The 27,099-nt window shown below is 35.6% G+C and overlaps 1 protein-coding gene across 1 annotated transcript in view; it reads left to right on the forward strand.

Annotated features, from left to right (window-relative positions):
• The window catches only part of LOC148946821 (uncharacterized), a 65,056-nt gene that overhangs the window by 25,134 nt on the left and 12,823 nt on the right, over positions 1–27,099 (forward strand). Inside the window, exons 3-10 of the mRNA XM_089096436.1 lie at positions 3,782–4,005; positions 4,756–4,864; positions 6,549–6,690; positions 7,773–7,952; positions 8,368–8,502; positions 14,310–14,499; positions 21,593–21,821; positions 24,060–24,173. Coding sequence (XP_088952562.1) covers positions 3,782–4,005; positions 4,756–4,864; positions 6,549–6,690; positions 7,773–7,952; positions 8,368–8,502; positions 14,310–14,499; positions 21,593–21,821; positions 24,060–24,173 — 1,323 coding nt within the window. The remainder of the gene's footprint in view (positions 1–3,781; positions 4,006–4,755; positions 4,865–6,548; positions 6,691–7,772; positions 7,953–8,367; positions 8,503–14,309; positions 14,500–21,592; positions 21,822–24,059; positions 24,174–27,099) is intronic.

Genomic DNA, 27,099 nt, shown 5'->3' on the forward strand with positions numbered 1-27,099 from the left:
ATTTTTTTTTTCTGATCAACAGTCGGTTTATAATGCTAAATAATGTCAATTAAAAATGTCAATAACTTTGAGATATCTGTGCACGCAAAAGACGGCGTGCCATAACGATTTACCTGAAAAAGAGCAAATTTAATTTAAGATTTTAGATGCTAGACTCAGTTTTGTGTAAATTGCTCGAGTTTCATTTTTTTTTGTCGAGCTGCTGAAGCTCAAACCACGCCAAAAAAAAAAAAAAAAAAAAACTTTTGAACATATGTTGCAAGGTGGTCATTGGGGATGACCTGCCATTCATGTCCAATATCTCCTTATCGTGCTTCATATCTGAAATTGTGATGCTACTAACTTGTACTCTACTACAGAAAGAACAAATTGACAGGAAAACAATATTAAAGATACTACTATTACCAAGCATTTTAAACTTTCTTACTTTTTATTAAAAAACAGCACGTGGTCCAATCGAAATACTAGGGGTCACCTCACTAGGTGTCAATTAGACTGCCTATAAAATTTTTCCCGTCAGACAGCGTTGCTAGGCATATGCTAGACCAGTGGTTTCTTATTTTTACCACATACGGATCATGGTAAAAAAAAATGAAAAGGTGGTTTAACGTTGGAACCACTTCGTCGGAAAGGGTTAAATCGAGACTCGGCCTGCAATGAAATGGAAGTCAAATTTATATTTGACTTTTTAACGGCTTCAGTATATCAAAATGAATGCATAATAATTTTAATTGATCTTTTATTTCCTTGTTTTCGTTTACTCTTTGCTTTTTATGCTTGAAAAAGCTCAAAAGGGTCGGCTGCTTTCTGCTCATAGTTATTAATTTCGTTCACCGTTCTCTGTACTAAATTAAATAAAAAAGAAGTTTTTCCAACTGAAAGTAAGGATCAACATTAAAACGAACAGAAATTATTTTGTATATGAGGTGGGTTGTCCCCTCCTCCGAAAAGGGAGAAAAACTCCTCCTTATAAATTTCTTCCCTCGTAGAATACACCATCTTCCCCGTAAAACTCCCCTGTAAAATTCCCTCCAGACAATTCCATCCTCGCTGAAACTCCCCCCCCCCCCGCCATAAAATTTCTTGCAAACGATTCAGCCTGAAGAATTATCCTTAACATACTTTCATTTGAAAAAAGACTTTAATTTCTGATCACTTCCCCGATCATTCCAGAAATACCCCCTTCCATGGAAATTTTTCCCAGAAAATTCAAAAACGCTGAAAATAACCTCCGGATAATTCCCCCGGAACATCTCCATCTGCAAAATTGAGTTGGCAAAAAGAAAGTAAGACAAATAAAAAGAATTTCGCATAGGAATTCTGTCAAATCCTCCAATGTAAAATTTTCCCTGGAGAGTTCACCCCCGGAAAATTCTCCCTCCCCACGGAAAATGCTTCATATGGACCCCCCCCCCCCCCAAATGTCTGTATGCTTTTCAAAAACCAATACTCCGTAAACAGTGGGCAAATTTTGTAAATTACAGGCCTCTCCCCAAGGGCTTTGCGGTGCATGTTACCCCTAAAGACATAATTATTGAATGTTTCAACTGTGCTGAACCTAATGACTGTCTCAAAATTTTTATCAGATAAGTTTGGGGAAAAAATGGATGTGGGAGGCAAGTTGCCCTCCAATCATTTTGGACACTTAAAAAGAATACTAGCGCTTTGAATTTCTGTTCGAACGCACTTTCTACCGAACTTCAAGGTCCACTTCTCGTAAGGATTCAACTTCTCGTAATGTTTTTGTCCAAGCAAGTTATTTCAACCCTCTCGCTACCACCAACCACCTGCTCGATTTGGATCCAAGCATTCTTCGGCTGTACATTGAAAAACTGCGGACAAAATCTTGATTGTTTATTTTATTTTTGGTCCTGTGTTCGGGTCTTTTTTTTCTATCTGTTGAATTTGCGTAATTCTAATGCTTTATAATTTTGCCGTCAGTGTTACTGGTTAATAAGTTTAAATTTATTTCCTCTCGAAAGTTAAGACTTCAGTGGAAAACAGATCGGCTATCAAGGGTGTGAATCTTCTCATAAATGGTTGAGCAGTGCCACTTTTTACGGTTGAAGGAGAAGATAATTTAGTAACAAATATCCAAAGAGCTTTTAGAAAATAGTAGGCATTAAAACGATTTTATATATAAATTGCATGTATTCTAATTTCATTAATTGAAGAAATTGTTTCCACAAAATCAGTTTTGAAAGAAAAAAAAGAACTTCATTAAGCCAAAAATAAGCAGAAATAAAAATCAAATAATCTACTAAGCGTAAAAATACCACAAATCAGCAGCAACAAATAAATGAAACCAAAAACAAACAGAAATTACGATAAATAACCTAGTCAAACTCAAAACAAGCAGAAATTGACATGAGTAAGGCTGACAACTCCCATGCCTTGTCAAAACCAGAGCATAATTTGCACTTTACTAAAAATAATTTACAAAAGAATATGCACCGTCAGTTTAATATATTTATGCTGATATGTATTCCTTAAAGTCTTTTTAATTTTTGATTTGTTGAAGTTAAAAAAGTGAAATATTTAAAAAGTTTGTTTTTCAGTAAAGTGCAAATTATGTTCTGTTCCCGAGAAGCCATGGGGATTGTCTACCCTACTAATGTTAATTCCTCCTCGTTTGATTTAGTTTGATACCTCCTCTATTTGACCTGTAAAATAAAACTTTATATTATTTCGTAAAAATTCTATGTATGCTCTTTGATAACCTGGATACACTTACACTCTTTTGATTTAATAAAGATTGTAAGAACAGAAGTAGTAATAGTAGTAGCTCTGTAAGTTTCAACTTAATACCCTCAGTCGTTCTTGGGATATTGCTGAGATGTCTTATTGGTAACCAGCATACACACAGTGCCTTTTGATTTGGTTTTAAAGCAGCATTTAGTTGTAAATCACAATGGGTAAATTGCATAACTATAGGGGGTTGACATACCCAATATCTCTAGAGACATAGTTACTGGTCCATTCAACCATGCTGAACAAAATGGAAGTCTCAAAATTTTGATTGGAAATGTTTGGAAAATTATGGGCTAAGGAGGATGGCTGCTTGCCCCTCCAATCCCTTTTGACTCTTTAATAGGACATTAGAACTTTTAATATCCAATCGAATTGGCTCCTTTAAAAGTCTCAATGATATTACTAGCTATGATAGAGCAGTGCTACCTAATGATATTGCTTATATGCCCTAGTGTCTTCTGGCTAGTCAAAAATATGCCACAACTTACCCTGAAAGGTCTAACTTAATAATGTAAGCCGTTCTTGAGATATTGCTTTGTCGCCCTTCTGATAATCTACCTGATCATAATTCGTTTGATTTAGTTCTATATCCACCTAAATATTCCTTAAAAGAAACTAGCGACGAAGACCACACTGCCTTTCCATAACAAACAACAAAAGCACGAAGAACAATAGGCGAATCTTTTTGCAAGACAGTGGAGATATTTTGAATGAATAATTCGGTCCTATGTCCAAGGGCCGTCCTCAGCAAGACAAAAATATATAAAAGAAAAAAGACTCACAACAACATGCGACCAATAAAACCAAATTTTTTTTTTTTTCAAAGCAGTCCTAGCATCCTTACTTCAGGAAGTTCAACCAGGATACTAAGTCCTAGGACTAAAGATAAAATGAATTGTAGAAAGCTTTTAGATTGTTGCTTTTGCTTGTTCATATGGATATTTCAAAGTTTACTTGTGTACAAATTTCTTTTATGTGTAAGTGTTTTTACTATGCAAAAATGATTGAATGAAATATTTTATTTTTCCAGTTTCATGTATTGGGTATTTGGCTACAAATAAACTTCTTATAACAGGATCATGGGACAAAACTGCTAAAGTATGGGAGGAAAATCAGTGCATTTATGAATTGAAGGGCCATTCAGCTGCTGTTTGGTGCGTTGCTGCAGTTGAAGATGTTGATTCTATGTATGTACTGACAGGATCCGCCGATAAAAAGATATTTCTTTGGAAAAAAGACTGCCTGTGTACAAAAGTATGAAGGTAAGTAATCCTATAGCCCTTGCTGTGTGTTTCAATAGCTCAGACTTTACTTCTAGTTCCATTATCTTGCTTAAATTTGAATCTTTTAAAGTATTGTAACTCTGCAAATTCTTCCCTGGTCTTTTTTTTCCTTTCTTTGTAGCAAGTTGCGTACACACAACCCCACTCGTACGATATATTTCTTACGATCTAATATCTTTATGCGATTTAATGTAAAATCAAGCCGCCAAGATTTCAGCAAAAGGATTGAATATGTTCGTCAGACCATAATTACCTTGCGAGAATTTTTACATTATGGATCGACAATTAGGAATTTTTGGCTGAAAGTTTGGACCAGTTTTGGTTTTTAAGTGAGTTTGGTCTCCAAGCTTCCTTTTGAAGAATCTTGGGAACAATCGAAATAAACCCAAAGAACCCTTACTGCTGCAAATTAATTAGATAAGAATGGAGAGGGCTCCCTGAAAGGAACATTTTGGTATGTAATTAAACTAGCTTATAAGTCTAAATTTCATAAGATTTACTTTTCCTTTCACACATTTACTGAGTTTTAAAAACATATGACCATCTGAAAACAGTTGTAAAAATAGCTTTGGACTTAAATAACCATAAATGGTTATCGACGCAGTTTTCCAAGAAATCGCCATTTATCTCATATTTTGTTGGTCCACTTTTTGCTATACTAGCTGGCATCCATGCTACATAGTAGCTTCAAGTTGCAGTCGCTGAAAGCTTGTTTTTGCAGAAGCTGTGTTTGTATTCAATACGACAGAATCCAAGAAGGATTGAATCCAAAATCGACATTTTGGGTGTTCCCTACAACATGGTCATCTCTTTAATCAAGAGAGAATCCTGTAAGTGAAAGTCCATGTGCCGCTTGCTTTGGGAACGGGTCTTTTCCAATAAACATGCCTTTCGAAAAATTTCAATTTACGGTTGAAAGGAACGAGGACTTCAAAATGATAAAATTATTTCTAATTTCACGATAAAAAGACAAAAAACTAAGGTAAATAGAATGTCTACATTTGACAGAGCTGTTTTAGGAAGGTCAATATCAAACAGTTCGTGGTAACGAACTGTAAGTAAGGATTGACCCGGCTCAATAGTAACTAAAACTCTTAAAAACGGAATTTTGATACCAGGAGATACATCAAAAGAAGTGGATTTTTATGCGCATTTAAAATATCAGTTTTGTCAAGTTTAGTTTTACCCATCAAAAGTTACGAGCCTGAAAAATTTGCCTTATTTTGGAAAAAAGTGGGAAACACTCCCTAAAAGTGATAGAATCTTGATGAAAATCAATTCTGTTCGTTTGAAGTTTTAATGTCGCTCTTTATTTTCTGTTAAAAAAATTTTTTTTTAATTAATTACATAAAGGAATCCGTCCACTTTTTCTTTTTTTCAAGTTTCAGCAGAATGTCTGACGTCGAATATCATTACTTTTTTTCTCTGAAATGCTGGCTGAAATGTCAATCAGTGGAGTTTTTGACTGTTGGGAATTTTTAATTTTCTATTAAGTTCCTGTTTGATAGAAAACATTCAAAATCAAATAACGCCCTGTAAGTTTCTATGACCCGGAAATGTAGGGAGAAAGAACAGAAAAACAAAACAATAGACAATAAACAAGAAAAAACTCAAATACCCATCCCTGGCTATCCTCTGAAAATCCAGCCAGTGCAAATCGCCTTACATAATAATCAAACTAACCCTAATTAATTTATTCAGAAAAATTCAAGAGTTTGAAACTCTTTATACCATTTGGAAAGGAATTGGGAACAATCCCAATTCAACAATCCCTAGTCAACATCAGGTTATTAACATCGACATAACTAAGGGATTGGGGGTAGAATTAAGAACGTTTTTACCATTTATGTTGTCTTAAACTGTTTGGGTTACTGTTCCTAATCAAAAGACATTATTTCAATTCACATTGCCGATCCTCAGCACACGTTTGACTTGATTCCTTCGTTATCATAATTGGATATCCAGGAGAAAAGAAATTTCTGAACTTATGGTTAGATACACCTATATGCTCATGTAATTTTCTCAACCAAGAAATAAATCATTTTAGATTTTCAAACATGTTAAGTGCTTTTCCCTAAAGACAAGATCACGAGATTAACATCCGTTAATTTTGGAAATTCAACATTATTGGACATAAGCTTATTGTAGTGGAGAGTCTGGAGAACCTTTAATGCTTTGAATTAGAATTAATTGTTATTTTCGTTATCTGTCTGATCTGAAAAACCTTAATGGAATTTACATTCATAAATGCTCCAAAGCCCATACCCTGGGCGGGGATTTCTTCTGGGAGGAGAAGGGAGCCAGACCAAGAAAAAAGTGCATTTCTAAGCCATGATTTTTTTTTTGGGGGGGGGGGATGTGCTTTGAACCCATGTTTGGGAATGATTAGTTGAACCCATTGCATAGACTCTCCACCCACTGTTTGCAGGTGCGTTTATTTTAAATGCTTATGATGTAGCTATCTCTATAAACCTTGCAAAGCTTTACTGATTGCGATTTTGTCGTTATGTTTAGGTCATACTGATGCTGTGAGGTCTTTGCTTGTTCTCAGTTCTAATGAATTTTTATCAGCATCTAATGATGCATCAATTAAGCACTGGTCTATCAAGGGAACTTGTATCGCCACATATTACAGCCATGAAAATTACATCTACAGGTAAGCAACACAAGTCATAGTTTCATTTAGTATTTTACCTTACTGGTGGTACAAACCTCTGGTCTGTAGGTGAAATTTTACCTACGCTTTATGCGTAGTTTCCTCTTGGTGAAGCCTCCGGTGCCAAGGCCCCATGAAATGTTGCAGCAAGTGTGACCCGGGAGTCATGGTTGCGGAGCAACTCAAGTGACAATGCCAGTCGAATCGGACCTGAACCCTCTAAAGGTGTAACATAGTTCCTTGTTGCTAATCTCTTAAAAATTCATTCTCATGGATGCAGATGACAAGAATCACAGAGCTCTGATTGATAACTGACATCGTATGTCATAACTATAGCGGTTCAGTAGGACTTGTCTAATGAACACTTCGATAAAAAGAGATCCCCCTCCGCAGAGGTTGAACCCGTTGCAGACCACGAAATAACTGTGAGTCTAGCTCTGAGTTGCCATCAAGTTTGGTTGATATATTACGTCTGCTTCAGCAAACTTCGCTTACGGCAATGATTTAGGACCCCCCCCCTCTTATACAGAGGCTGAATTGAATATGGACTATGTTGCTTGTGACTTAGTCTAGCTGAGATCCAACAACCTCTTTCGGTAGATATCTGGGTGGAATTTTCTGAAAGTGCCTGAAATGTTCAGTTCGTCTCAAAGAATCCGTGCCTGTCACCTTTCTTTTTTATTAGTATTTAAAAAATTTTTTCGGTAATTTTTTATTTATAGTAGCTATCAGACTATTTGGTTAAGCGCCAGTGTCAAAGAACTACTTTCTGTTCTCCCTAATATATCTGATTTAAGGTTTTTAGCTTTCATTTTATTATTTTGCTCCAAAAGTTATTTCGGCATTTACAATTTTCACTTCATTCTCTTTTTTAATCTGAGAGGTTTTCTTTTTTAGATTAGTGTTTCAATAGGCTATTTTTGGGCAATAAAAATATGAATATTTTATGGTTAGGCCTTAACAAGTTAGTGCGCTACTAAGGACACTGTTCAAAACCATCATCAGATTCCATCCAAATAGGTTAATTGAGTGCATTTTTTATTAGAATGTACTAATTTTTGTAACAAATTTGATATTTCTAGTTTAACTCGTTTATCAAATGGATTCGCAAGCTGCGGTGAAGACAGATCTGTAAGAATTTGGCAGTTTCAACGAAAAGATTTAAATAGACAAGCCGAATGTATACAAATAATTCATCATCCTGCAATAAGTGTTTGGACTGTTGGGGCTTTTCCAAATGATGACATTGTTACAGGATCTAGGTACAGTAATATTTATTAGCAGTGGTAATAGCTCATATAGACCTATTATGTTCATCTATCATCACTCGAGTGCATAGCAGCCTACTTGCTTGACCTTGTGTTAAAAATGTCCCACAGGAGTATTTTAGTCTTACTTTGTTAAGCCTTTTTACTCTTGATACATTGTTATAAACAAGTAAAACTTCAGTGTCGTGGAGTTGAGGGGGGCACCCCAAAAAACAAGCCCTGTCAATCCAAAGTAAAGAGGAGAAATTGTCCTGTCTATAAGGGTATAAATGAACGATTGCAATTTCCAATGGCCTACATTTGCTGTGTTCTAGAAAGATTTCAGGAATCAACTGGTTAATCTTAAGTATAGTTTTGTTCTTTGGCTTAGAATATCTTTTTGATTTTTTTTTTTTTTTTTTTTTTTAAGTGATGGTGTACTCAGAATATTCAGCAAAGATGTAAGTAGACAAGCTCCAGAAGACGTTCAGATGGCGTTTCAAGATGAAGTAATCAAAGTGGAAGCGGCTGTTCAGCAACAAAATGACGAGATTGATATTAAAAAGTGAGTTAGAAAGCCAAATCGGGACGCGTTAACTAAACTGAAGTTTTATCAAAGGCTACATAAAGAGCCAATGAAATGGCTGTAAAAAAAAAAAAAAAAAAAAAAAAAAAAAAAAAAAAAAAAACGGGGAGTACAGTCAACCGAAGGAAGATAATTTAATCATATTGTTATCATAACTTAAAAAAGCATGATTTAGTTTTCCACGCCTGTTTTGTAACATATCTTTCTTTTATTATTATTAATCAAAAAACTTTTTGCACAAAATAAGTTTTTCAAAAAAAATAAAGAACTTCTGAAAACCAAAAATGAAAAAAGAAAATAGAATCAAATAATCTACCAAGCATACAACTACCACAAATCAGTATCAATAAATAAATGAAACCACAAAAAACAGAAATTAAATTAAGTTAAATTCAAAACGAGCAGAAATTAACCCGAGCGTGGTTCGAGAGCTCAAGCTTACTAAAACCCAGAATATAGTTTGTACTGTATTAAAAAGAGTGCCGATGTATTTAGTGAAAAAATGTGCATTGTCAGTTTAATATACATATGCTGATATTTATTCCTAAAAATCTTAATTAATTTTTGTTTTCTTAAAGTTATAAGTGAAAACATTTAAAAGAATTTTTTCTCAGTAAAGTACAAATTATATTCTGGCTTTTAGAAAGCATAGGATTTAGAACCCTACTCAGATTAATTTCTGCTCGTTTTGAGTTTGACTTATTTTAATTTCTGTTTGTTTTGTGTTTCATTTATTTTTTGATACTGATTTGCGGTAGTTGTATGCTTGGTAGATTATTTGATTCTATTTTTGTTCATTTTTGGGTTTTTGGAGTTCTATACTTTTTTAATAAAACTTATTTTGTGCAAAAAGATTTTTTGATTAATTTATATTCGTTTTGTATTCACATAGTCTTTTTCAGGGAGCAAGTCTGAGCCTCTTCTGAAGTTAAACAACCATCCCTTCTATAAAAATCTTTAATACCCCCTGGGCATAACTTTCAACCCTTGCCCCTAATCTCTTGGTTTTGTTTCGACCCCATAAGCCTTGTTATATGATTTTTAGACTATTTTGAATAGAATGGCTATCTCAAAATTTCTATTTGACACATTTCGGGACAATAGGACGTGTGTGTAGGGTTGGAGAGGGTAGCAATGGCTATCTCAAAATTTCTATTAGACGCATTTCGGGACAACAGGACGTGTGTGTAGGGGTGTGAGGGGAGCTGCCCTCTGATCACTTTCATTCTGGAAGAGAGCAATAGAACGTCTTAATAACATTTCAATGAGCCACCTTTGAAGTTTATATGACCACACTTTCTATAATAATCCTTATATGTCCCCAGGCCACAACTTACAAACCTTTCCCTGAGGGCTGGGGGAATTCGTCATCCTCAAAGACACAATTTCCAGACCTTTCTGATAGGCTTAACAAAATGGTTATATCAAAATTCTGATTGGAAGTGTTTGGGGAAACGATAGGCGTGGAGGGAGACATGTGTGCTCTGATCACTTTCGACTGATAGAAAAGGCACTAATCCTCGCAATTTCCAATCGAATGAGCCCTTTTTGAAGCTTCTACAACAAAATTTTCTATAAAAACGTTATATACCCCAAGGGCCTATAACGATTCTCCCTCTGATTACTTTCGACTATTAAAAATGGCAATAGCCCTCTCAATTTCCAATCGAAAGAGCCCTTTTTGAAGTTTTTACGACAACAGTTTCTATATGATATTATATACCACTAGGGTATAAATTTCAACCTTAGCCCTGGGGGTCGTTGGGGGTTATCATAATGAAAAATATAATTTCCGGACCCTTCTACTACGTTCAACAAAATTGCTATATCAAACTGTTTATCGGAAGTGTTTGGGTAAATGATGGGTGTGGGGGGGGGCATTCCCCCTTCGATCGCTTTTGACTATTAATAAGGGCACCAACCCTCTCAACTCCCAATTGAATGAGTCCTTTTTTAAGTTTCTACGACAACGCTGGCAAAGACCTAATTTCCAGAACTTTCAACTACGTTGAACAAAATGTCCATCTCAAAATTTTGATTGGATGTGTTTGCGGAAATGGTAGACTTGAGAGGGAAGTTAGTTGCCCTCCAATCAGTTTCGACTAGTCTATTAATAAGGGCACTAGCCTTCTCAATTTACAATTGAATGTGCCTTTTTTGAAGTTTCAACTCCAACATTTTCTATAAAAAAACCTTATATGCCCCCAGGGCATAACTTACAACCTTAGCCCTGAGGGCTCTTGGGGGAGTGTCATCGTCAAAGACCTAATTTTCAGAACTTTCATCGACATTGAACAAAATAGATATCTCAAAGTTTTGATTGGATGTGTTTCGGGAAATGGTGAGCTTGAGAGGGGGGTTAGTTATCCTCCAAACACTTTTGACTACCAAAAAGGGCTGCAGCCCTTTAGATCTCAAATCGTATGCACCCCTTTCTCTGTTTTTATGATAAAACATTCAATTAAAACGCTAAATGCCCCCAGAACACAATTTATAGCCCTTGCCCCAAGGACTCTGAGGGCGTTGTTTTCCTAAAAGACTTAGTTCACAGTACTTCGAACTACATTGAAGAACAAAATGGCTATCTCAAAATTTCGATTGGATGTCTTTGGGAAAAAGGTGGGCGCGATAGGGGGGTTATTTGCCCTCCAATCACTTTCGATTATTAAAAAGGGGACTAGCCCTTTGAATTTCCAATCGAATTAGCCTTTTTTGAAGTTTTCACGACAATGCTTTCTATAAGAACCTTATATGCCCCCAGGGCGTAACTTACAACCCTTGCCCTGAGGGCTGTGGGAGAGTATCCTCCTCAGAAACACAATTTCTATCTGGAAATCAACTAAGTTGAACAAAATGACTATCTTAAAATTTTTATTGGTTGTGTTTTGGAAAATGGTGGGCGTGGAAGGGGTGTTAATGGCCTTCGAATCACTTTCGACTATTAAAAAGAGCACTAGCCACTCCAATTTTTAATCGAATGAGCCCTTTTCGAAGTTTCTACGACCACTACTTCGATAAGAAGTGCCGTGGTCTAACCCCCCCCCCCCAAAAAAAATAAAATAAAAAATAAATAAATCATACATTGTGCCAACATCGTTCTTTACTTAGGCAGCGCGATTGCGCTGCCTATGATTAGTAAAATTTCAAACAAAAGTAGGAAGAAATTTTGTTGCAGAAGTTAGAAAAATACAAAACTGTTGTCTAACTCTCAAATTCATTTAGTAGCAGCTTAAATGGATGTATAATAGAACATATTTTGACTATTTTAGAATATTAGTTCTAAAATTTGTAGTTTTTGGCTATTTGAGCTCTTGTTCACCTATGTGTTGCAAAAGATTCTGGGTCTGATCAAACCCAGATGTTAGCTGTCATAAGGTGTGCTTCCGGAGTTACCGTTTCTTTTGCTACTGACCTGCTCCCCAAGTCTGTAAAGTTACCCCGTGCTATCTGTGTTTTCATTCGAGAGACTGATTCAGGCATGTCTAGGGCGGAGGGGGGAGGGTGAATATGAAGTGAATATGTAAAAGGTAAAATACAGGTGGATTATATGAATAAATAGGAAAGTATAGGGAAATCGTAATAACCTCAGATGCGTCCACCTGCGAGAAACTACGGGAACTTTTTCACTGTTTTCCTGTAAAACAGAACATGAGAGACCGTAGGGTATCAAAGAAGAAGCAAAGCAATGGCATTAAATTCTTATTATTTCTTTACAAAATATCCTCTTAAATTACGCACTTGTGGTAATGGTACTCATCTATCTTGCTCGTGGGTTATTTCTTCAGTCTTTACAGTAAACGTTTTTTGCTGGTTCTCCCTATTTTTGACATCAGTTTCTCCTTCCCTGTCATAAATAATTTCTTAGACCACACTGCTTTTCCATTTAAAACCCGTTTTCCTTCCCTGTCAGTTCTTTCGAATGTTGTTCTTTGATCTTGGCGTATAATGTTGAACCCAAATGTCATTAGTAATGACAAACCACTGCAAAAAGTGTGTTGATTAGTCTCGTTGAGAGCCAAATATTGATCTATGATTCTGCAGTTTTTGGTTTGAAATCAGGAAAAAAGCCCTCGTTCATGGCTGATAATTTCCTCAAATCTGTGATTTTATTTGGGATAGTTGGGATGTGCCCTTGCTTTCGTTAGGTAGGATCATAAATCATGATCTTCCAGAACCGTCTGTATTGATCGCAGCACCATATTAAAAGTTTGCTTACCACGATTAGATAATTGAATATAAGGAAGCAATCGTTAACTCAAAAAATAAGGAAAGGCATCACGGGCTCACGGCTCCCTCTTAATCTTTGCATACAAAAAAAAGCAACGCTGAAGAGTTTTGGATTATGCTAAGAAAGATGACTTTGCAAGATAGAATGGTCAAGATGGCTCTCTAGGCACAAGCTGTTGGGAAGTTGAAAATTCATCATTCCAACCTCATAGACTCATCTTTTTTTTAAAAGGTAGATATTTTTTTTATTAGAAGACAGTCATTTACTAAAAATTGATAATCTACTTATACGGAGAGGAGGCTTCGGATGCAAGAACCTTCATAATAATGGACAATGATCTCGAAGATATAATAGAAAGAAATATTAAGCCGAATAAACAAGATCAAGGAGGCTAAGGAAGAAAATCAAGAGTAAAGCAGGTCAAAGAACAATCACTTAATGCTAAGTCTCAATGGGTTAGACTATACTGTGTATACACATGTCTTGCAAATGTTTTTTTTTTCAGGAATTCAACCTAAAATTACTATGGTCAGTAACACCAGACAGACCTAGTGGGAAAATATTTGTAATAAATAAATCATAAGTGGTAAAAACAGGGTAAAGTAGGGTTTCTGACCTTCCCTATGTGTAGTTGGAAAGATAATTATTTGATACAAAGAATTATCTTCAAGATAGTTAAGGAATTGCCAAATGCAAGCACTTGAGGATTACCTATGTCAATCAATCTAGTTTATACAGAGGATGCTAAATCCCTCAAATAAGACTGATTTTGTTGCATTTGTGATGGGAATTAGCATGATGAGAATTAAACAAAAATGATCGTCCAAGGCTCATGGGCAAACCCATATTTAAGATAAATTTAAGAAAAGCAGTCAAAATTTTAAGCACGAGTTGTTTCCAGTGTTCGACTCAAGTAATTTACTTTTAAAGTGTTTTAAAAATTTGACTAAATAGCCAAGGAAATAAGCCCTTTAACCAAAGTCTGTTCATAATAAATGGTATTAATATTTTAAAGGGGAACGAGGACGGTCTGATTCAATACGATTAACGTATAGTGTTTATAATCAATATAGTACACTGGCCGATATGAAATTGAAATTTGATATGATAAAATATTTAAATTGAAAAGGAAATTATTTTTAGTCTTAATATAATAGTATATTAGGGAGGAAGACGGGTCGGAAGTAATAGGTAAATTTAATACTCGAGAGATAAAATACACGGGATCAGTTAAAGTCATATGCTTTAGTACAGGAGGCCTAGGTGTATATTTTTTAGGAATGTTCTAGTTCTATTTCGTAGAGCTAGGAATGGCTGAAATTAGTTTGAAAGGTGTTTCCACGTCGGAATTTACTAAAAACTAGTCTTTTTTTGTGTTTTTGCTCAATTCTTTTTTTTTGGATTTTCAGTTTTCGTTGAATGGATTGAACAGAATTTCTTATATGAACTGTTCTGTGTTTTGCTTCATCTGTTGTGAGGGAGATATTTTTTCTGTATCAGTGAAAACGTTCAGCAGCATTGTGAAACTATAGAAGCTGATATAATTTCTTATTTTCAGCTTACCTGGCCCAGATTCACTTTTAGAACCCGGAACGAAAGATGGTCAGTTTAAAATTATTAATGAAAACAACGAAAGAATTTGTTACTCCTGGTCGGCGTCAAAACAAGAATGGGAAAAAATTGGGAATGTTGTTGGAGTCAATGATAAAAACAAACAATCTTCAAGCGGCAAAGAATATATGGGGAAAGTAAGATTTCCTTTGTTTTATTTTCCTTCTTTCATTTCATTTTTTATTTATTATTTTTTTTTTTGCTTCTGATACTGCTTATTATAGTCTTGTTATTGTTATTAATTAAAAAAAAAAACTTTCCACAAAACAAGTTTTTCAAAGAAAAGTAAAGAGCTCGATTAAGCCAAAAATGAGCAGAAATAGAGTCAAGTAATCATCCAAGTGTAAAACTACCACACATCACTATCAGTAAGTAAATGAAACTCAAAATGAACAGAAATTACAAGAAATAGCCGAGTCAAACTCAAAACGAGCAAAAATTAACATGAGCAGGGCTTATAACCCCCATGCCTTCTCAAGACCAGAACATAACTTGCGCTTTACTGAAAAAAGAAACAAACAAATGACCGCAGATTGTCAGTTTAATTGACATATACTCTAAAGTTTTGATCATTTTTTATTTATGACAGTAAAAAAAAGCGAAAACATTTAGAACGTATTTTGTTTTCAGTAAAACGCAAGTTATGTTCTGGTCTTGACAAGGCATGGGGTTTCAGCCTTAATCATATTAATTTATGCTCGGTTTTAGTTTGACTCGGCTGTTTATTGTAATTTATATTCGTTTTGAGTTCCATTTAGTTATTGATAATGATATGTGTTAGTTTTACGCTTGGAATATTATTTGACTCTATTTCTGCTCATTTTTGGCTTAGTGGAGCTCTTCACTTTTCTTCGAAAAGCTTGTTTTGTGGAAAAAAATTTTTAAATTATATTTTGTTCGTTTTTTATTGACACAGTCTTTTTCATATTTTTTATTTTTTAGATCTTTTCGTTTTTTCTATAAGAATCCATAGTTTCGGTTGCTAATTGTATGTTGGAGAAACCTTTTCAACAATTTTTAATCCTGACGCAAACAGTATCTTCTAATTTAATTTTATAACTCCTTAAGTTGACCTAAAAAATAAAACTTAACATCATCCCCAAAATATTTTATCTATGCTCTTTGACAATCTGGATACACTTACACTCTTTTTATTTATTTAAATTGTAAGAGTAGAAGTAGTAATAGTTGTAGCCTTGAAAGTTTCGACTTAATACCTCTAGTCGTTCTCGATATATTGCTGAGGTTTCTTATTTCCAACCATAAACACAATGCCTTTTCATTTAGTTTAAAGCAACGTTCAGTTTTAAAGCATAATGGTGTAATTGCATAATTGTGGGGGTGGACATGCCCAATATCCCTAAGGACATAATTGCTGAACCGTTCTACTATGGTCAACAAAATGGCTGTATAAAAATTTTGACTGGATGCGTTTGGAAAATGAATGGGCTTGTGAGAAGGGTTGCTTGCCTTCTAATCTCTTTTTACTCTTAAAAGGGCACCAGAACTTCTAATTTTGAATTGAATTAGCTCTTTTACAAGTTTGAATGATATTTACGATATTAATAGCATAGCAGTATTAAATAGTTGTAGCAGTATTAATATCAGTATGTCCTTAGCACCTTTGGTTTCTTCAACATTCCCTTCAACACACGCTGAAAGTTTCAGCTTAATACCATCAACCATTCCTAAAGCATTTCTGATGCGTCCACTTGACAACCTGTGGGGACATGGTTTGTTTCGAATTAGTTTCATACAGTTTTTATATATCCCAAATTTTTCGCCTTAATACCCTGAGTTTTAATAGCAGTAATAGTAGTAGTAGTAGTACATAGTAGTAGTCTAAGCTTTATTGGCAGTAGTAGTAATAGAAGTACTAGTAACAGTAACAGTAGTAGTAGTATGAGTAGATGCAGTAGCATTAGGATGCAAATATTTTCTTGTGTTCTGTTCAATATCCCTCACAACAAGCCTTGTTAGTTTAAACTTCACACACCAAACTGTTCCTAAGATATTGCTGTTACACCCTTTTGACAACCTGTATAAAGACGGCGTGTTGTGCTTCAGTCCACCTTCTCCCCTTAAAATTTCTTGATAATTTCACCTTCACACCCTTAGGCACAGTTGTACTAGTAGTCAAAGTAGTAGTATGGATATTACTAGTAGTAGTATTGAATAGCGGTTCTACTACTAGCAGCAGTAGTATTAACATGTTGCCTTTTGGTCAGTAGAACATTCCCCTCATCAAGTCCGGGAAGTTTCAACTTATTGCAATTAGCCATTGCTATGACATTGCTCATATGTCCTTTTGATAACCTGTATGTTCATATGCTTCTTGAAATTTTCATCTCAATGCTCTTAGCCTTACAAGTATTTGCAATAGAAGTAGTAGCAGTAAATGTAGCAGCAACAGTAGTTTTAGCATTTATGTTTGAACATTATCTTTTGGTTAGATGGTATTCCCCTCGTACTAGTCTCCGAAAATCCCAATTTATTATCCAACTCAATTGTTGAAGTACACTCCATCTACAATGTGCATGCACATAGCGTCTTTTGATGTAGTTCGAATTTCCTCTTAATATTGTAGATGGAATAGTTGGGTAGCAGTAGTGGTGGTAGTTGTAGTAGCATTGGTAGCATGCAAATATTACCTTTTTGACCATCTCCCTTATCATTTCCTGAGTTTTCCATATAAATATACTCAGTTATTCCTGTGTTACACCCTTTTGACAATCCGTGTACACATAGGCCTAACGTGTTTTGATTTAGTTCAACACTCCCCTCAACATTCTCTGAAAGGCTCCACCTAAACGTTTTTTCTCTTTTTGAACAGAAAAATTCAAGCGTGCCTACTTTTCTCAAAAACATATACTATATATGAACTATGGACGAATTACCTAACTCGCAGTCTTTGTCCTGAGGACTGTGAGGAGGTTGACATCCCCAAAGACATCATTCCTGGACCTTTCAACAATGCTGAACAAATTAGCTCCCTTAAAATTTTGATCAGATGTGTTTTGGGGAATGAGACGTGGGGGGACTGATTGCCCTCCATCCACTTTTGACTCTTAAAAAGGGCACTAAAACTTCCGACTTCCAATCAAATGAGCTCCATCCGATCCAAAGTTTATACGATACCCGTTCCATAACAACTTTACATGCCCCTGGGCATAACTTACAACCCTTGTCCATGAGCTCTGAGAGATTGTGTCTACCCTAAAGACAATGTTATATGGTTTTTGGACTATTGGTAACAAAATGGCTGTCTCACAATTTCAGTTGAATGCGTTTCGGGAAAAGAGGATGTCAGGGAGGGGGAGGGGACTAGTTGCTCTCTATTATGTTTAATTCTTAGAAGGGAACTAGAACTATACATTTCCAATCAAATGAGACTTCTAAAGTTCCACGACCACCCCTTCCATAAAAACCTTATATTCTACTGGGGCATAACTTACAACCCTTTCCCCCAGACTCGGTGGGATTTTGTCAACCCCAAAGCCCTTGCTATGATCTTTGGACTGTTTTTGGACAGATGGCTATCTTAAAATTTCTACCGGATGCATTAAGGGAAAACACGAGGTGTATGTGTCTGTGTGTGGGGGGGGGGGGGTAGCCACCCTCTGATCACTTTGAATCTTAAAAAGGGCACTAGAGCTTCTGATTACCAATACATTGAGCTTCCTCCGAAGTTTATATGACCACCCTTTCTATAATAACCTTATATGCCCCCAGGGCATAACAACAACCCTTAACCTGAGGGCTACGGGGGGTTTGTCATCCTCAAAGACATAATTTCTGGACCTTTGAACTACGTTGAACTAAATGGCTATCTCAAAATTTTGATTGGATGTGTCAAGGGAAATAATGGGCGTGGGGGGGGGGGTAGTTGCCCTCCAATCACTTTCGACTATTAAAAAGGGTACTAGCCCTTTCAATTTCTAATCGAATGAGTCCTTCTCGAAGTTTCTATGACAACTCCTTCGATACGAAGTGCACTGGTCTACGAAAAAAAGCAAATAAAAATAAATTATAAATTATGCCCACAGCGCTCTTTACTTAGGCAGCACATATGCTCTACAATCGATAAAATGGAAAAATGGGATATCTTCATAAAATAGTGACTTAAACAATCAGTTTAAAGATAAGGTTTCTTTGACATTGTAAAGAAAGTAGCTGAGGCAGGTGAGTGAAATTTTCAGGAATAAACTTAGTCCAAATTTGTGAAAATTTTATTTACCTTGCATAAGTTTACTTAGACATTTGTTTCAAATGTTCCTAGACATTTATATCCAAGTTTGGGTTAGTTGTTTGAGCCTTTCTTCGCGAAAAAAAATGTAAAAGGAATCATCCTTCACTGTACACCTCAACACTTTCTGATATTATACATTTCCCTTTTTTAGTAATATAATTCACAGTACAGTTGTGTCAAATAGGAAAATTTGGTGAAGCACTCATCTTTTAGCTTGTTTTGTTGCAAAGTTTTACGTATCTTTAATCTTCGGTCAAATAAATACACGGATAGTTTAACCAGGATAAACCTATGTGAAGATGGTCCCAAATTGTGCTATGGCATCCACAAATAGCTATCTCTCATGCACTCTTGTGCTAGTACAATTTTTCTCTTAGAAAAAAGGGCTAGTGAACAAAAGCGTGGATTTTCGATTTATAATTCTAGTCTGTGTAGTAAATTTGTTTCAGACGGCTTTAAAAAAAAGAGCATAAGCTTTAGCTACATTAAGTATTCAGTTAGAGGTGACTATAACTATCCCACACCACAAGGCTCCATATGTAACCCATTTTCTCTTATGAAATATAACGTTACGAATTGAGCCTTTGAGAACCGAGTCTGGCCAAGTTAATGGTCAAATTTTTTTGAGGTTTCACCTTGTGACCATTAACCTCATACAGTCACAAAAGTAGGAGCTTAAATTCCTAAAAAAAATAAGGATTAATTTTTAAAAAACTACCTTTTTTGCTCTTGGATGCCAAATAGTTTTGTTGACGCCCATTTGACGATGATATTTCTAAAATAAGCGTCACTGAATTAACATTAAACCGAACAAAAAATTTTCTTTTGAATTTTCTCCCCTGTATTCTTTTACTTTGTTTATTTAAGAAAAAAAGATGCAACCATTAATTTCAGTGAATTTCGCCTGCTAAGTTTAATCCAAACTACTTTACCGGGTGTTCCCTTTGTCTTGAATATGCACAAACCTAAGCAACACAGAATAGATTTGTTTTCATCTGTACTGATTGGGGCGAGTGGGAGGATTTGCTGTAAAATCCAGACAGCCTGAAACATGTTTCCCGTTTGGTTTTTCTTTGAGAAGACAAGAGCTGAGGAATTGTGTATGGGGTAAGGGAGATTTCTATAATACCCTGTTTTCTCAGGTAACAGGAAAGGTTTTTCCGTTGTTTCGCGTATTTTATGAATCGTGCAACCTCAGGAAGATCGAGTCATGGATTTCTAACTTTCTCCAGATGACCTACAGTAGTAAACTTATTGTAATCCAGGTATTTTTTGTACTGAAAACGCGATAATTTAATCTTCAATCTTTTTTTGAAAACATTTTTTTTTTTTTTTTTTTTTGGTGTTACCATTTCTAAAAAATGCATGAAATATCAATGAAAATGAAAAAATTAATACACGTAACAGAAATTAAGCAAATTTTTTGTGTTTTACACTCCCCCTCCTCTAAATAAATCCTCTTTTTCTCCTTCATACATGATTTCTTTCATGGCCGCTTCTATTGATTAGAAGGAACCCAAACATTAAACTATACGGCTTTTGTTGTTGGGCTGAAACATTATACAGTTGCCCGTCAAAATCTGAATTTTATATCGTGATAAATGCTTATTAAGTAACCAAATTGTTTAAGTTGGCCACTAAATTACCGTGACAAAGAAAAATTACTCAAGCGTGAAGATATATGTGAACCTCAAGTAAGAGTCGGGCATACCAGGTAGCCTAAACCTTTTGGCTCAATTTCAGCCGAATTTTTAGTCTTTAATTCTTATGATTACATAGCCGTAAATACTCTAGCAAGTGCTTTAGCATTTATCATTAGCAAGTTCAACATTTAGCTTCTTGAAATGTGTCTAGATGACATTTACTATCTAGAAAAGTAGGATCGTATGTTTTTTGTGTTTTTTTTTATTGAATGGCCTTCAATAATTTTTTGTAGTTAGAAATTTTACTTTATTCGAAAGTATGCGATTGGATTTGCGTGTTTGTTTAGGCATACTCTGAATTAAACAAAGAACGCGTAACAGCTGTGAAACTAATTAGCTATTTATTGAATGCCTCTTGACTGAGTATCATTTTGCGTTTTGCCCAAGGGGGTTAAATTCCTATCCTTTGTTGAGGACGCCGTCAGCATAGTGCCATAGCCAAATTGAAACGGCCCCATTTGACCTTTTTCCAAAAATGAGTTATGGTGTTCCAAAGATTCTTTGGCTCGATAGAGGGGGATCGGCTTGAAAATATAAACGAAGTAAAAAGATGGACATGAAGCAGTGTCGTTTCACCACTGCAATTGATTGAATAATTTGATATTCGCTAAATATTCCGTCTTTTTAAAACAGGAAATCCCTGTTTTAAGACTCTTCAATGCCAGATGTACTTAAAAAAATGGGAGAGAGATAGGGGTCGCCGCACCAGCATGTCTTCAGAAAAGACTCAGCTGTAATGCGGCTGCATGCCGATTCAGAGGCGGAATTTGAAACTTCTGTTTCCACGGCAGCAGTATCAGATGCAACCTAGTAAAATACGACTGTAACGTATGCAGACTAGGATCTAGAACCTAACCCCTCAGCAAGGCCGTATCCAGGGGGGGGGGGGTTACCCGGTTTGACCCCCCCCCCGAAATTTTTGACCGACTCGAAAATAAGTCGAAAATTAGTAAAACCTAGGTAAAAATCAGTAAAATTAGTCGAAAACTGAGTCAAAATTTAGTAACCCCCCCCCCCTCCCCCAAGAAAAAAGTCAAAAATTAATAAAAACCCCCCTGAACAAAAAACTTGGATACGGCCCTGCCCCTCGGTATTCTGTTTTAAAACAATATGTCCTTAATAAAAGTAGAAAAAAGTGAAAATCATTTGTCGGTTTTTCCACTCTTCTGTAAAATCTATTTCATATAACATTAAGTCTTTTGGGTTACTGCAACCAAAAGGTGTGATCAAATATCATATTAACTATGATTGTTGCAGTTATGACTATTTGTTTTCCAGCGCTACGACTATGTGTTTGATGTAGATGTACAAGAAGGCCTTCCCCCTATTCAACTTCCATTCAATGAGGGAGACGATCCCTATATGGCAGCTCAGAAATTCTTAAATGACAATGAACTAAGCCAAAATTTTTTGGATGAAGTAGCTAATTTTATTATTAAAAACAGCAATTGGAATGCTACGAAACGTCAATCTAGCTCCAGCAGCTCTTACGTAGATCCATTTACTGGTAAGTTGACTGTACATACAGGTAATCATTGTGTTGACTCTTTTTGGCGTACTCTGTATTATGTTCCTGTTTCTCATAGGGTTGCTCACTGCTCTTTGAATCAGTATACCTTATATTGGATAATTTTTTAGAATGTATTTTTCAGTGGAATAAGAATGAAAAATAAGAACATCACTTAAGGACTACTAACCTTCACCTATAACCTAAAAAATTTGCTAATATTACTACATAATGTTATACTACATATAATGTATAATATATACTATAATATAATATTACTAATAATAAATAAATAATTGATCTACCGCGCTGTATTTATACGGCTGTCATACACACACTAATTTTTCTTTAAAATTAATTATCAGAGGATCCGCACTAAGGCCAACGTCTCAAGCATGAGAGAAATGATTTATGTCCGTTACTGAAGGTGACAAAAAGTGCCTCCATACTGGGACGATCAACCACCTTTATCGATATTTTCGAGCTTAGGCAATATCGTTCCTTCCCGATTCAAAAAGCTATTCCTTTTCTCTGTTTAATTTGCGGTTCTGCGGAAGACTTTAAACCAACATGGTTTGAGACTCCTGGGTAAACAACTGTTAATTTAACCCCACTCTTATATAATGGTTTTTAAGTACCAGAAGCTAGAAAACCCCTAACACAATAATGATCAGGTCTGTGTAGTAATGGTGATTTTATTAGAATTTGCTGAATGCTCCTGAATGAGACGAATAATTTTTTGCTGTTATAACCTAAGTTGTGGTTATAATTAAAAGCTAAGTGAGTGGAGAGAGCTGGTAAAGGCAGAGGGAGTGTAGCAAAGGGGCCAAAAACCAGTGAAATCGTCGTCTTTTTGCTTGACAAAGTAACAGAGAAACATCGAGTGACTGGTGGCCCACTTGCGAGGTGCAAAGGTCAGGGTAAACTAAAGCCGCAGGTTGTGAAAAGCCGCAACAAGGTGACATATTGTTAGAATAAAATTCAGTTCTTTGACTAGCACCATACTGTAAACAAAGTTTTCATCATGTAGAAAGACATCAAAAATACAGTGCAAACTATTTTGAAATCACAAAAGTAATTGGCTGGTAAAATCGGAAAAAAATCTCCCCAACCTCCTCACTTTACAGAATATCTCATTGCATGGAGAGTTATCACAAATAAATTACAGTCCGAATTAGGGATACTATTTAGGAGATATTCCTCCAAAACTGCACCTTTTACTTCGCATGGAAAGTCATCGCAAGTATATTGCAATACCTATATAGCGCACATCATTTTAAAACCCTATAGGGAATTAATTTATTTCAGAAATCTAAAAAAAAATCAAGCAAGATCTTCGCTGAAAATACCAAAAAATTTCACTAAATGCAGAGAAAAGTGTTTAAAAATATACTTTGCTTAGTTTCAAAAAATTAAGTGTCTCAGGTGTCTTTTGACTTTTTCGAAGTAAAATTTCTGTATCAGTTGTATGAAACTTTTGTTCGGATGTATGTAAAGGAGGCCAGAGTGAAGCGAGGTTTATGTCAAATACTGATGACCAGAGGTACCAACCGTAATGAGCCAAAGGGATGCGAAAAAGGTCCGCAAAAATCTTGCGAGCTCTCATTGGCGAGCGCCAGTTCCCGAGCGCCACACGATCAAATCGAAGGCTACTTGTAAGGGTCAAAATCCCAAGCACATTGGACCCAAGTGAAGTCCATTTAGTGTGACTGAAGGCGTGAGGTGTCGTAGAGGCGAAAGCCTGCAAAGTGAGCTTTTTGGTAGCCAAGAGACCTGCTAAAGAACCGATTAATCATTTTTTATGTTGCTCATTTCTCCTTAAGTTTTTCTTTTGTGATTTGAAGGAATTTTTCCACAATTTGCAGAAGAATCGAACACATCTTAAAAAAAGTGAAGGAAAAACCAAATCCATTTTGAGTAAATACAAACAAGAACAGAAAGTCACGATTAAAACACGCACTTAGTAAAAGGGAGGGATGAGGGTGAACTTTTTTTGTTTCTAATAATAGATCCCTTGAGTGGGGACAATATGGAGTTAATTTTGTGGCCCGGTCAGAAGATTGAGCTCTAAGATGAGGAAAGCTTTTGGTTGAAGATTATATTTTTCCTAAAATCCTAGTTGGTCTAAAATCTCCAATTTTCATCTCAAAATAGAGCCTCTCCTTGTATACGCTTTGATTTATCAGAATAATCTGAATTGTACAGTTAGGTATCAACTCATTTTTCTTTCTTGGACAGGTGCTGGTCGCTATGTTCCATCTGGAAGTGCTGCTACAACTACTTCTGCATCTAAATACTTCCCTCAAACAAATCCTGTTCGCATCGAACAAGCAAATATCAAGGGAATCGTAGGTAAGTTTAAATGATTATCGACTTGGTGCAAGTGATGAAAGACTTGAGAGCCATGGCTAATTGGAGTAAAGCCAAGACTGATAGTCTCAGTGAGAGGCAAAGCTGGCATAACTCTTTTTCAGAATTGTATAAAAATGATGTAACTTCACCTGTTGATAGAAAGTCTATCATACATCCTTTGATTTTTGAATTAAAATCATCTTGGTGGACGTAGAAAGACTTGGGAGCTATGGAACATGAAACTGGATTATTATCTTTTGAATAAATTTCCAAAGTGTCCATTTTCAAACGTATATTCCTTTGCAGATAATATCGTTCCTAAAAAAAATGATAGTGAGGGGGGGGGGGGTTCGATAAAAGCTGCAGACTTGAATATCATTTTAAACGCATTTAAGAAATGCTAATATTTTATGAAAAATCTATGGGGATTTTGAAACGACATGAGAAAAAAAATATTCTTTTTTACTGATTAAGTATTATCTCCAGTTTCTCTGTAAACCTGTGAGTGTATGTTAATCTGGTATATATCATTCTGGGAATATGTATTTATACGAGATATGATCGCAAGAATGTTATACGTTCTTCGATTTTCTTTCCCTCTTGTTTATTTGGTCTCCTTCATATTAATCGTATTGTTTGAACAAGGAAGAACAGATTGCTTTTATAACTTAAATCTAAATAAGCGAATTAAAATGGTCAGTGTAACGTAATTGCCACTAGAAAGATTTATAGTAGCAGAATTTTGATTGCAAGATTGCTATGTATGAGAAAGTTTTTTTATTGATTTTTTTGAAAATCTTACTTGTTGCTTGGACACTACCAACATAGTCGTCTTTCTAAGGAATAACGTAGAAAAGCAATTATGAAAAAAAACAAGGTGTAATAGCTGTGAAAAAAACCGAAAATTTAAATTCTCCTTTAATACTAAAAGGCAAATGGTTTTTGAAAAGAAAGAAATTTTTTATATTTACTGCAGTTTAATTTGTTTATTTTCCATCAGTTTCAGTGGATTTTTTTTGCCATCTTTTCCCTTTTTGCAGATATGGTATGATTCTACCTGTACCAGTTTTCATAAGATTTTCCGTAATCAACTAGTATAATATTATCTCTTGCTATTTTTCTTATGCTATATTAAGCTAAGTTTGTTTGAAAAGATAAAATAGACCATTCAACCCCTTTTCACATTACTGTTTCATATCTAAATGAGCTATTAAACTAGTATTTCTAGCAAAAGTAATTGAATTCTGACAACCTTGCTTATTTAAGAGTTAATTTGATTTTATTTTTTTTTCTGATATTATTGGATTCAAATCAAAACTGTATCAGCGTGGTGTCTTTCTTTTCCAGCTGGTTTTGCATTAAATCAGGAGTTAAGCAGGGTTGTGTTCTATCCCCCTTTATATGGCTTATTTTTATGGACTTTGTCTTAAGGAGCACAGGAAAGGCAATGGGAGCCCACGGAGTAAAATGGGAAGGAAAAAGTCTCCTGGACTTAGATTATGCTGACGATTTAAGGATCGTAGATGAAAGTGTGAGCAAAATGAATGAACTTTTAGAGATTTTGCGAGTTCAGGGTGCTAGAATAGGTTTGAAAATTAATTTTAAGAAGACTAAGTCACTAAGGCTAGGAACAAGTGAAGATGAAAGTTGGGTATTGAAAATATTGATCAGGTGGGCAGTTTCACTTACCTTGGTAGTATTATTAGTAAAGGGGGTGGGAGCAGCGAAGATGTTAAAAGTAGAATAGCCAATGGTCAGGGTGTTTTTTTTTGTTTTTTTTACAGTTAAAAAAAGTTTGGGAGAATAGGAAGATAAGTCTGCAAACTAAGATTAGAATATTAGAAGCTACAGTGATGACAGTGGTCAAATATGACTCTGAGGCATGGGCGCTCCGAAAAGCGGATGAAGATTTGCTAGATGTTTTCCAGAGAAATTGCTTAAGGATTGTTCTTAGTACCCGGGTGACTGACTGTATTTCAAACAGTAGGCTGTAGGAAAAAGTGGGTTCAGTACCGCTCTCTAGGGTTATTATGAAAGAAAGGTTGAAATGGCTAGGGCACGTTGCGCGGACGAAGGATGAGAGATTGCCTAAGAATGTCCTTTCTGGCCAACCGTCTAGGGCTAAACGGAAAGCAGGTCGTCCTCGTCGGGGGTTGGTGGACGTCATAAAAAAAGATTTAAAGGAAATTGGAACTTCGTGGGCAGGTGTAAAAAGGGAGGCTTTGAATATATTGGGATGGAGGAGGAGCCTACGTCGCTTTGTTGGCCTCAGGGGGCTTGGTGGTGTGGTGAGATGTTAGTAGTAGTAGTAGAACGGTTGCTAAATAACAACTGGAATCTAAACTTAACAGAAAACAGAGAGCCAGGATAATTCATTCATTCGATGAGTCATTCATAGCAAATGTATATGGTGGTCCTGCGATCTGAGTCATACTCTGAGTTAAACTTTTAAACTTAGGGCCTTTTTTTAAATCTTACTAGCATTCCAAGTAGGGAGGGACTGTAGAGCAGAGAATTTGTACTATTAGTTACAAGCAGAACTACGGAGTGGGAGTCATCAATAAGGAATATCTGAGTAGGAGTTTTATAACGGAGTGGGAACAAGAAGTAATGAGATGTGTGTATTGCTCCCATTATTATTTTGCGCACCTAGATCACGAATATTTCTTTTGTTTTTGTTTTGAACGCTCATTTTCAGTCCCCCTCCCCCTCCCGCCCATAAATCAAGCGTCGGTATAGGTCTGAAAACAATATTACGCGAAGTTGAATCCATACAGAAAAAATTGGACTGCTAATACAGAGAAGAAGTCGTTTCCACGTTAATTTACCCCATTCTCCACAATAAACTTGACCATCCCAAATATTTGGAATCCAATAAGCAACTTCTGACAACTAGGTAAATTATTGATTTTAAAAATACAGGTAA

Source organism: Artemia sp. Qi Xiang Cuo, chromosome 11 (genome assembly GCF_049724085.1).
Source record: "Artemia sp. Qi Xiang Cuo chromosome 11, ASM4972408v1, whole genome shotgun sequence".
Lineage (NCBI taxonomy): Eukaryota > Metazoa > Arthropoda > Branchiopoda > Anostraca > Artemiidae > Artemia > Artemia sp. Qi Xiang Cuo.